General features: G+C 43.6%; 1 protein-coding gene and 1 long non-coding RNA gene across 8 annotated transcripts in view; one reads left to right on the top strand and one right to left on the bottom strand.

The window, feature by feature from the left end:
• LOC118212141 overlaps positions 1–12,054 on the top strand; it is a 147,314-nt gene that overhangs the window by 8,054 nt on the left and 127,206 nt on the right. The gene's annotated exons all lie outside the window — the stretch shown is intronic.
• Positions 1–12,054, bottom strand: part of LOC118212140 (MOB kinase activator 3B) — a 29,711-nt gene that overhangs the window by 10,710 nt on the left and 6,947 nt on the right. Inside the window, exon 2 of the mRNA XM_035389770.1 lies at positions 8,359–8,965. Coding sequence (XP_035245661.1) covers positions 8,359–8,776 — 418 coding nt within the window. The 5' untranslated portion in view covers positions 8,777–8,965. The remainder of the gene's footprint in view (positions 1–8,358; positions 8,966–12,054) is intronic.

The following is a 12,054-nucleotide window of genomic DNA, read 5'->3' as shown; positions in this document are numbered from 1 at the left end:
CACTACATATTTTATCCTGTTCTACAGTACCATGTGCTCCAAAGCAAGCCTAGCCTTAGCCCTGGCACTGGGTCTGCCGTGACCTCTCTGTCACCTCTCAGCTTTGCTTCTCTCATACTGTTCCCATTGTGTGGCCTTTCAGGATTTCTTCACTGACCGCATTGTTGTGTTTGCATTGCCATATGAAAAGACTAACTGATGCAGTGGCCAGTTTAAACAGTCAGGCTAAACCACTATCAAAACGGCCGCTGTGCAAGGACTTTCAAACGTTCAATAAAAAGTGCATCCCCCTGTCATATTCGACATGAGAGAGAGTGCAGTACTTCCGTCCCCTAATGTGCAGTGACATACTGCTTCAGGCTGTGGGTGTCGAGACGGGACTGGCCCCAGTTCAAGAATTCCTCGCCAGTAGTAAAGGCATGCAGTGGGTATAAACACAGACTTCCCCATGCGACCCAATATATAAGCCAAGTGACACCTACAGTTCTGTTTCTGGAATGGCTACGGAGTGAGTCATTCGGCCACAAAGTCCGACCACAATAAAGGGAGGGGGCTCAACATGCAGTCTGCTATCCAGCAGGATGTTCAGGCCCATAAAACTGAACAGATTCTCTGCTAAAGTGAGACGGATGGGCATCAGAAAAGAGATTTATGGGGAGATTAGGCTGCAATTTGGCCTTTGGCCAGCCTTGGAATAGGGGCACAAAAGAATGCGGTGTGCTTTGTGGTATTTGTGGACTTCAGGAAGAACTCAACAGATTCATCTGCCCTCATTGGGGAAGGCACAACGGCACCTCTCTCTCTTTCTAAAACTTGATTTCGTAGCGAGCGCGGTATAGTGCTTTATTGTGCAGCCCAGGCACATTTAAACAGTCAGCACAAAGACAATGCTGCAGGCTCACCATTTCCTATTCATCTTAGCTGTGGGCTGGCTGATGACCAATTTACAGTGCAGTATGGGGCATCATAGATGAAGCGTGAACCTGTTCAGCGAGAGCTTGCACAACCAAGAGATACAGTGAGACCATAGCTGATATCTAGATCCGGAAACACAGAGGAGATGAGGCAAAGAGGGGAAAAAAAAAAAAAAACCTTTAAGCTGATATCTAGATCCGGAAACACAGAGGAGATGAGGCAAAGAAAAAAAAACCCCTTAATCTGATCTAACTACTGATGAGAATGGCGAACCACTGGAGGAAGGTGAAAAGGAATATTTACCTTGGCAACGATATATCAACAGATGGTGTCTATGCGGGGAGAGCACTGTTGGATTCGGCAAAGCAAGCCTAGCCCTGGCCGTACCGTGAGGGATATGGTCGTCTTTGGATACGAGCCTAAAGACTAAAATCTAATTATACAGGAGGGTCTTCAATCTCCTTCCATATGGTCCTTGAAGAAGCAAGGCCCTGTTCGGGATTGGGAAGATGCTGGAAACTCTGCCCCAGGAAAAAAGGAAAATTTGGCCTGACACCACATCCAAAGAGCAGTTCCAAAGGAACAGGGAAGACTACAGGGCCTAGGTCCCATAGGCAGAAATCCACCTCCCCTGCTCTCCAGGTTTCTTTAAACAGGGCCTCAAGAAAGAAGCTAGATGTCCTAAATGAAATGCAGACAGAGTAACAATGGTGTGACCTTTACATCACCCCAAGCAGCACCTAGCAGAGAGAGAACAACGGCAGAGCCACTCTCAGAATCAGGCTGCTGTGTTCACAAAAAAGTGTTTCTATAGCTTGTAGCTTTTCTTTAATCTTCATTTTATTTTTGAATTTTTTAAAATACACCCACTAACCCTAACCCTAACCCTAACCAAACTACACTTAAACTAATAAAAGCACCAATTACACTGTCACTGTTACACAAAAGTACAGTTTTTTGGGTGGAGTAAGACAATGCCCACACTTAAAAAGCAGCTGTCAGTATCTTCTTGACAAGTGGTATCATGCTGTTTCATTTAACGATGTAAAATAGTTCAACCTCCTCTGTAGCCTGTTTCAATTCCATTTACATTTACCACTTAGAAGAAGGTGAGACTTAGAATCTGGCTACTGATGTTTGACAGACAGGGTACTGTGTAGGGCAGACAAGCCCAAGCAGTGCTGTTTGCAGTTATCAAATGGTATTTTGATTGCTTATCGTTTCTGAAGACCTTCGGTTTCTTCTCTGGTCATCTGATAACAAAAAATATATAAAATAAAATACTAAAACCTAACTGCACAAATTTCATACTGTAGGACAGATTTTCTCGAAAATGGAGAACAACAGAAGCCTGTTTAGTCCTGTGGACAGCATAGTTCGCTGCGTCCTCTCATTAAATCGCCCCCATTCATTTTCATGAAAATAAAGAGTTCCAGACAAACTAGATTTGATTAACTTCCCTCAGAGTAATTACAGAGGAGTAGGGACATGAGAAGCACCCCAGAGAAGCTGTACTCTGAGTTCAGCGCTTTGCTGTTTAAAAGATGCGTCCATACTGGAATTCATTCGCCAAAAAAAAAAAACGAAGATTTTAAAATGTAAGCCTAAGAGGAAACGTCCTACTTAAAGTAAGAAGGCAACAGCCATTACAAACAGAAACTAACTTTAGAGAAATGATGTACATAATGAATACTCAAATTTAATACTACACATTTTCTCGCAGACGTCTGGTTTTGTATACCACATTAGGGACATGAGATAAAATAATGCAATGGAAAGATCTGCCTCTATGCCTGTGAACCCAAGCCTTTTACATGCATATTACTAGACCACAGCATGCATGGTAGATATTTAGAACATTTTTATCCTTGATTAGTTATGTAATGCATGTTGATTGAATGATTGATTTTATTTTTGGGTTAAAATATGTACACATTATACAGCCCAGAGTACATGTTAAATTGTTCAACACTTGTTTCCAACATGGTTGTTGATGGAATATTGATTTCATGCACATTTCATTTCAGAAAACTCCCCAACTTAAAAATCTTCCACATCATGATGATTGCGTTCATCAAGAACAGTTCCTCAGCACATAGACGTCAGCAGAATCGAAACCAAAAACACGTTTACAAATACTTGTAAACAACCAGTAATTTATACAACGTCTGTGGAAATGTTAGTTATATCACACCCACTATATGCAACACTGGATGATCACTGAAAACAGAGCCATCTCCACAAGCACAACTTAACTTACAGATTTAGATATCAGGACTTATGGAGGAAGAGGTGTATTATGGTCAGGAGAGTAGTGATGGAAGGGGTTCCTTTCCATGGTATGTTAATTATGTGTCGAATTATAAGCTCCCATATTATTGCACAACCCAACACGAAGGGAAAATGGAAAACAAAGGCTTATCTGAAAAACAACTGGCACCAATAACTCATACTGAGCTTAATCAAACAAACAGCTGAGCAGCAATTTTCTTCAGCTCTCAAAGCAGTTTTAAGACTCGTGATACAGTGGGAAGAGTCCCTGGGTGCCACAGAGGTCAACAGAGGTCAAAGGGTCTTCCAGGTGGTATGAAACAGGAAGTCGCATACTGGCAACAGGAAGTTCGTCTTCAATAGGGCATCCCAAACTGACAAAGCTGCAACAGGGACAGCCCTTCCTGTGATGTGAACTCTGATCTACCACTTCTCTTCAGAATTTTTAAAGAGTAATATAAGCTGTCTGTCCATATGGACAAAAACAAGAATATGAATAGATACTCGGACTACGGAATTTTGAAAACGGTACATTTATAAATAATGATTAATAGATAATAGATTTTAGGAAGATATTTTTATTGGCTGCAATAAGCCAATTATAATATATAGCATTAAGCTGCAATACAAGTTAAAGGTTGCATGGCTACAATGCTATTTGTTTTACAAGCCCCCCCCCCCCCTTTGTTGAAAACAAAGAGAAGGGTTGTATTAGTATTCAAATCCTCAGCAGGAAAACATCTCTTCCTGGAAAGTGTAATATACATTTCCTGCCAACTCTGAATGACCAGCACATGACTTTGGGGGACAGTTATAAAGTATCAACTCTCAAAATGTTCTAGTGGACCCCCCCGGACAAAAGAGAATATGAAAATGATCAATTGCCATTGTACAGAATCCAGTGGAATGTCTGAAGTCGCAAAAAGCACTGTACGCCATGTCTGCGTCGTGACTCAAAGATGGACTCCTCTGTGGACTGTGGCAGTGAGGCAGGAAGGAAGGCCCAGAAGTGCTCGACAGGATACTGAAATGCAGATCAGTCAAACTCAGGAGTGATGCAGTATTAATCGTGGTTTATTCCCGTGCTCCCCCACCGAGGCCAAAGGTACCCAGCGCAGACAGCTGCAGTCTGGAGGGGAAGCCGATTGGATAATTATAGCTTTATTCACAAGCACAAAGCCAGTCAGTGATTATGTTGTTAAGGGAAGGGTAGGCCATCTCATCTCAGGTGAGTGTCCCACAGGGCCAGCACTACAACAGTGAGCAGGACCACAGACAGGCTTGTTCATTGGCTATACATCGCTTAGAACAGAAAAGAGTAAGTGACAGTTAAGCTGTAAGAAGGGTCCGTCTGTGTTTGGTGAGGTCTCGTGTTGGTGAGAATGGCACGTGCATGTTCCAGTAAGCCTGCCTAAAATCCTCATTGTGGAAAACTAGCACATGCCTCCAGTCACCCTTCTATTCTCATACAGCCATGGGCTCGGGAAGCAGTGCATTTTTCATCGCCGAACCATCCTTGAGGGACATATCAACCGCTTCCTCCAGATCTGCCTGGAACTGTGCCCCGTGAAAAAGAAGGGGGTTGTGGTCCATGTTTTGTTGAAATGGGATGGGACATTATGTAAGCACACACCCCTCCCGCCCCCCCCCCAGCCGCACTGCCTGTTAAGAGGCTCACTTAGTGGGACGTGAGGGACGGGGGCGCCTGGCCAAGGCTCTCGCTACATGCTGCAATCTGCTGGCAGGGGCGGTAATCCACCCTTAACACGGGATTACCCAGCATAATCTCAGGATCCTCGTCAGGCTGGACTCCATTGTTTCCAGGGAAGTGTAGTAGCAGTGAGAATATGTAAAGAAAGTCAAACGGATCTTCCTCGCCTTGGCCTTTACAGCCATAGTTCCATGGTGCGTTCACTCTCTACCCTCAAGATTCAAGAGTGTTGATCCTCTAGTATTGAATTTTATTTATTTAAATCTGATTTAATCTGATTCAGGTACAACTCATTGAGATTGAAAAATTGTGTATTTGTGGGAGTCAATTGTAAGACAGAATTACAATATAAACTACTGAAATAAAAATTTATGAATTGGATAGGTCAAATAAAAAATAAAATTAAAAAAAAACTATAGAAACTAATGTAGTAAATTGCTTCTAAGAACATCTATTGTAAAACTTAGTGATGACTGGATATCTGTAACTGCTTAAAGCCTCCCAGGCTACCGAGGGGAATGTTTTCAAAAGATTCAGGTCATATCCACAGGCCAGACCCCCTCCGTTCCACAACCTTCATTCATAGACCTCTGGCTCTTCCCCCCCTCTCTGAGCCTGCACTTCCTAGTCACATCAGCTGTCTGTTCTGGCCCCTCTCTGAGCCTGCACTTCCCAGTCACATCTGCTGTCTGTTCTGGCCCCTCTCTGAGCCTGCACTTCCTAGTCACATCTGCTGTCTGTTCTGGCCCCTCTCTGATCCTGCACTTCCCAGTCACATCTGCTGTCTGTTCTGGCCCCTCTCTGAGCCTGCACTTCCCAGTCTGTTTGTTGTCTATTGCTGTCTGTTCTGACTCCTCAGTGGAATGAGCTTCTCACAACAGTCAGGAACGGCAGACATGTAGGCCATCTTCCGATGAAGACCAGCCCCTTCAGCCTTCAGGAGGGTCAACCCTGACCCTCTCTGGTGCTTTTACCTTGCCCAAAGCCTGACAATGTATACCTTATTTTTGTCAAAAGCCTAGGGTTCTTTGCTCTTGTTCGTACAACTTAGTTTAATGTAAATGGGGTAGCTGATAAGTTGTCAATCAGGTCTGCTCTTCTTGCAAACTCTGACTCGCCTGTGCCTATTTTCCAGTTCTCAGGAATTACTGCACTATGATCCCCGATTCTTTGTGCTTGTGTTTGTGCAGTAAGTCTCTGGATAAGACCCTATGCTGAATGGCAGCAGTGGAATGCAATGTTACAAGGCTAAAATAATGAACTGTGATTAGAATACTGCAAACAAGCTCACCCCTTTCCTTTCAATGCAAATTCTCTTTTGTTTTTCATCTGCGTGTGCTCTTGACTGAGAAAATTCCAAACATCTGGGCTTGTGTTGTGGCTATGATGCGTGTTATCATTTGTGAAACAGAGAATTTAATGTTGACTTAGGCTGCACCTTTTTCCACATCTTCAGGGATAAATTTCAATGCTTCTGTGATACTTTCTGTGATTCAAAAAAGAGTTAACTTCTTCCCTGGATTTCAAACAGTGGAATAACAGTTCTAGTTTTCACCTGAATTAGACACAGAGAACTTGATCTTCTCCGATAAATATGCTTTGTCAGTATATTTCAAAAGATAAAAATGATTACTTAATTTGAATTTGCAGTTTGGAAAACTTGTATTGACGAATGTGTGTCTTCATATTTTTGATCTCATAAACTTAAATAAATATTGGAAATCCTGACATACTGAAATTAAGCTTGTTTGCCCGCTAAATCAAGTTCTACAGGACCACAAAATTCCTCTAAACTGAAGCTGACAACAAAGTTTTATCCTCCATGATAAAAAGGCCCACAGGTGTACAGTCCTATCAGAATACATGCTCTGAACCTGTACAAAAAAAAAGATTCATGTCCTCCAGAGTCCTGGTACAGGACATGTAGCAAGAACAAGCATTTCGGAACATTCCAGGTCCCTGTTAATCCCTTTCTGCTGACTGTGCTAAGGGGTTTAATTCCTGGGCTTCCCATCCTGTTCCATGGCTCTACCGACAGAGAGCGGGACCCAACACCCCCAAACAAACAGCTCCACATTACACAGTACATTGTTTTTCCCCACTTTCCAACATAATGGTTCCAAACATTCACATTTGGTGAAAACCAATCCACTGCCCCACCAACTTAAGCTTCTTCTTTTGTGCAATCACTTGCAATGTGAACTTCCAGAGCATTCCACTTTTCTCACCTTCTTTCGTTTTCAGTAAAACATGGCTTGCCATGCACAAACCGAATCTGAGTTCTGAGGTTGCACCGCTAAGAGCACTGGGGAATTGGCAAAGATAAAAAAGGAGGGAAAAGGAGTTTTCTCTAGGCAGACAGTGTCTCAGGTGTTGTTACAGGCTGAAAGCAACAAGGCACAAAGGCCAGTTGGATACGGTTTCACCTCGACATGGCGGTGGTAGCTGGCAAGGCCTCTGGGGATCAGATATCCGTGAATAATTGAGAGCTGCGGGTGCTAGTGTTACCTGCTAGTGATACCCAGCCCAGGACCTCACGTTTACGCTGAGGGCTGAGAGAGGGTTAGGCCTGAGGCATAACTCTTTTAGCACAGTTTTGCTTTCCTCCCTTTACCCTGGGCAGCATTTTATTCTACTGAGAGGCAGTCTTTGGACTGGATAGCACTGAAGTCGGAGAACGTACGTGATGCGAACAAAAACAGATATGGAAGGTGGCTGAGACATCTGAGTCAGGATCTTTCAGGCACTGGCAGAAGGCATGCAGACTGCTTTGTGATCTCATCCTTTAATAAGCTGCTGCCAAGCAGAGGGCAGAGGAGGGTGTTTAAGAGAGAATTTATTTCCGACTGCGCCGACCTTGGTGCAATTTACCTGTAAGGTTAGTGGCCTTTCCATTGGCTGAAAACTGCGGGCTTTTTTCAGTCCACTTTCTGTGTGTGCACCCTTCAGTCTGCCCAAAGGTCTCTAGGTATAATGGCTACCTGAGATCTTCACATCTCCTGAGAGGCAGACAACAGGTCAAAGGTCAGATGTGGGACTCGCCTGCTTTGTTTGAGGTGGTACCATCGTCTTTATTCCACATTATTGATTACCCTGGCTGCACCTGCCCTTTCATCTTGGGTAATGGGGCATTCTTCTACGCTGTGATGACAGCTTTCTTTTTTTAAACTGCCCTCTCTTGGGGCTTTAAAAAGCCAGCAGGGGAATGCTGGGTGTCAAAAGGTGCAATTACACTTGCAAAAGTGTCTTGCACAAGAGGCCAGATGGTAAACTTTTGTATATACGGAATCTGAGAAGGGACCACTTAGTCTCCCAAAAGTCAGGACCCCGTTACGGTCAAGGCCATGTGGCTGAAGCACGTTGTTAGAGGAATAAAAAGGGATGTGTGTACCTTTTAAAAGCACTTGTGTACCTTTAACAACGAGAATCGCTAATGCTTATCTTCTGAATATCACACTCACCTATACTGGTGGGGAAGATGTCCTCGTTGTTGATCTGGACCTCGATCCAGTCCATCAGCAGGTTCATGTACTGGGGTGCGGGCAGGGCGGTGGGCTTCTTGTACTTGTGGTCGTCCTGCCAGCGGTACTCGTACCGAGGACCGCCCGACATGACGGGGCAGCTCTTCTCGGTGCAGAACTCGCACACGGTCCCGTAGATGAGGTTGATGCGGTTAAAGAAGTCCACCACGTGTACGGCCACCCAGTCGTTGAGGTCCTCGCCGTGGGGCAGCTGGACGGCGGCCCGCAGGTCCACCCCGGAGTTGAGCGAGGCCTGCGCTTTCTTGTGCAGCTCGAAGCGCTGCGTCCCGGGCTCAAACTTGCGCTTGGGCCGGAAGGTCTTGTCCTTGTTGAAGACCTGCTTCAGGGCAATGGACATGTTTCCGGGAATCGGGGACAGGGGAATCAGGGGGGAAGGAGGACAGGAAAACAGTTGGGGTTTTTCCGACGGCCTGAGTGGCACCCCTCTTGTGGAAACTTTGGCACCAATAGTCACAATTTCGGTTTTTCACGCCTGGGGGTTTCCACTTTCCTCAGTGTGAGCACAACGTCACCCAGACATCCTTTCCTGTTGAAGACAACATACAGTGAACAACCAGGCAGGTCTGTACATGAACCAAATGGGTTTTATCTCAAATCTTCCATAATGTAGGGAATAAAAACTGAACCTGGAACTCAGGACTAGCTTGGCAAATGACTAGCTGAAACCGCTCCAGAGGCTCCCCTGAGTGGTGGCGTGTGTAACCCTGGTCTTTCTGCTGAGTGATATCTGTGTATGGATCTTGTTGCCACTTGCAGTACATCAGCACAATGGATGACTGTGCGATGATGTCAGTACAGAGAGAAGCCGTGTGAATCAGAGGCAGGCCCATTTCTACTGATGAATGTGCTGCTTTGTCAGAGCAAGGACACCATTTAACATCCTAGGTGTTGTCTACGTGTCTGAGTTTGCTTATGCATTGAGTTAAGAAATGAAACATCCGTTTAAAGCATCCGCATTTCTCAAGTGTTTACACGGAAAGCAACAGGCAAAAATGTATTGCACATCAATGAAAAGCAAAAATCTATGGAATTTAATCTACAATTCTAGCACCAGTTTGAATGCAGGATAGTTTCTGTGAAATGTCTGCTAGCAAAATGCATTTTTGTCAAACTGAATTCAATTGGATTTCCATGCAAACAAATACTCATTGGCACAGTCCTTTACTCCCAAAAGAGATGCTTTTCTAAGGCTGCATTTTTAAGACTCACAATGATGCTGTAGGCACTGTGGACTCAGTGGCTACCTTCCAATATTCCTCAAAGACTAGCTGCAGTGCATTGTGGGTAGAAAACAGTGGGCTAAATGAATAGCTTCTAGGCTTGGCCTAAGTACACGACAGTAGGCCAGTGTTCTTGGGGTAAGATCACGTCTCTCATTAACATAAAGTTGTGTGGTGTGGGATCTTTAGATACAAGCAGTACAGAGGTTACAAGTATCACAGGCAATAGGAAAGTACCTATTTTCCTGTCGGATATGGGATCTGTAAGGCACACAACTGCCTCAGGGCCGTTTTCAAGAAATGTCACCAAACTAGATCTAAACTCTTCCTTGTGAAGTGACCTCACATTTTCTCTAATTTCACTCATTTCAGTTCTGAGTTACCACTGGCTCACTAGAAAAACTTGTGCCAATGAGCATTGTGTACACTTTATTGAAAATGTGTCTCTTCTCAGAGAGCCAAGGATGATATTTACTCAGAGTGTGTTCCTCTGACAAGCGTTTAAAAAGAAGACAAATGACAGGAAAGCACTAACCCTGTAAGGACTCCAGGTCTCCTTATGATGGTGACATTTTAATAACAGAGGGAAGAGATTTATATTTTTTCCCTCTTTGCTTTGTTGTAGCTAGACAGAGAGGGAAGACAGTTTGAACAGCTAGACCACAAACGGTAGCCAGTACTCATAATAAAGCCATTTTTGCCAAGCAAAACAGGGTGATATTTAAAATGAGGTGTGAAACAAAGTATCTTCAAGTTTCTGTTCCTCTTCCTAGCTAATATCCTTATATTCTTTGGCACTGGAAGTGTTTTTTTTCCAATTAGAATCCAAGTGATTAAGGTTAACAGCACAATAAAGGAACCACCACAGTGATTTGTGAATCTGCAATATTTCCATGACAGTTTGACTTGCAGAATTTTACCCCACCTTACCAAACTCCTTTTTAAAACAATTTAAACTACCACAAAACCATTAAGTTACAAAACAAGGGCTTTTCGTGTACAATTTCCTACCAAAACAGCTTTAAGTCTTCATAGTCAATTTTTGCCTTTAACTGTTCAAATCTAAATTACTTTGCATGCACCTACTGTGCAGTTCATGAATTAGGCAAACTTATAAATTATGATGTCCATTTTCTCTTTCAATTTTTTAAAACCCTACTGCCAGTATTTAAGGTGACTGAACTGAAGAGTTGATGAGGGCTTACTGAGCAAAGGGCTCAGCTGGCTATCTGAAGTAGCCTACTTGAACAACTCAAGTTTTAAAATGTAAAGCACTGTGTCTATATTTCCTTGGGGACATGAATATTATTGTTGGACGTGAAGGCGTAGGGGTGGTTCTTATTGCATCATAAAATGTATGGCATCAGCTAGGGAATATTGAAAGGGGAGCAGCAATCTGTCGCTGTGTAATCTTTGCCTTGTGTGAAAATTGTAAATGTGTCTATTAAGCAGTCAACTTGACCTGTCATTTCACAGGACTTATGCTAGGTTGAGTAACGAACCGATAGCACAACCACGCCATTTAGCCTTCAGTGCTCAGGTCAGTATGTAACCTGATCACTTTGGCTCTCATTCTGTGGACAGACACAGGTTTCACTTGTTTTTAAAGCTATGAAAGCTATCTGATGAAGACAGCGCGTCATCCATCATACTTGAAAGATGGCGAAAATGAAGGTGGACTGGCCAGTTTAACACCAAGTGGGACCGTTCTGCTAAAGCAGCTTGTGTAGGCGTTCTTCTAGAGCCAACATTCTTTTAGAGCTTCCCTGTTCTAAATGTCAACCCTGGCTTTCAGTGGCACATAATCAAATTCCAGATCTCTGACTTTTTTTCGAAGGCCTTCCATATGTCTCGGTTCTTAGCTTCTCGACGTACAGTAGGAGGCATGGAGGTGTCGCATTTTAAGTTAAATCGCTTTCCAGGTCCTTTCTCTGCTCTGTAACAAGAATAAACAGGATGCTGAACGTGACATCATGTGCCACACCATGGATTTGCAAGCCTGAATCTAACTGCCTGCGTAACTGTTGAATAGCATTAAAATGAAAACAATTTTTACTTCCAGTGCAAGTCATTTTTTTGTGGAATGATCAAGTAAATGAGTGGCTGTATAATGACTCTTTTCTAATCAGAAGCTCAGACTAGTTAAGAATGCTTGCATCATAAACCGTACAGCTAGGACTCTCAACAGGTTTTTGAATTGTTACACAAATCTTGCAAAAGATTTTAATATGCAGCGTACGTATCTATAACTACCTGAAGGTTCTGTAAAGTTATTTGCCGGATTTTGCACACTATTTACGCTTAAAAGTGAATCCAGGCCGTCCCAGTGTGAAGTGCCACCAGCAGCCCTGCAGGGCACCCCTCATAACAGGGGTGGAAGAATTTCAGCCAGCTA

This window comes from Anguilla anguilla, chromosome 14 (assembly GCF_013347855.1).
Source record: "Anguilla anguilla isolate fAngAng1 chromosome 14, fAngAng1.pri, whole genome shotgun sequence".
In the NCBI taxonomy this organism is placed as follows: Eukaryota; Metazoa; Chordata; class Actinopteri; order Anguilliformes; family Anguillidae; genus Anguilla; species Anguilla anguilla.
This window is presented reverse-complemented; position numbering and strand designations above follow the sequence as displayed.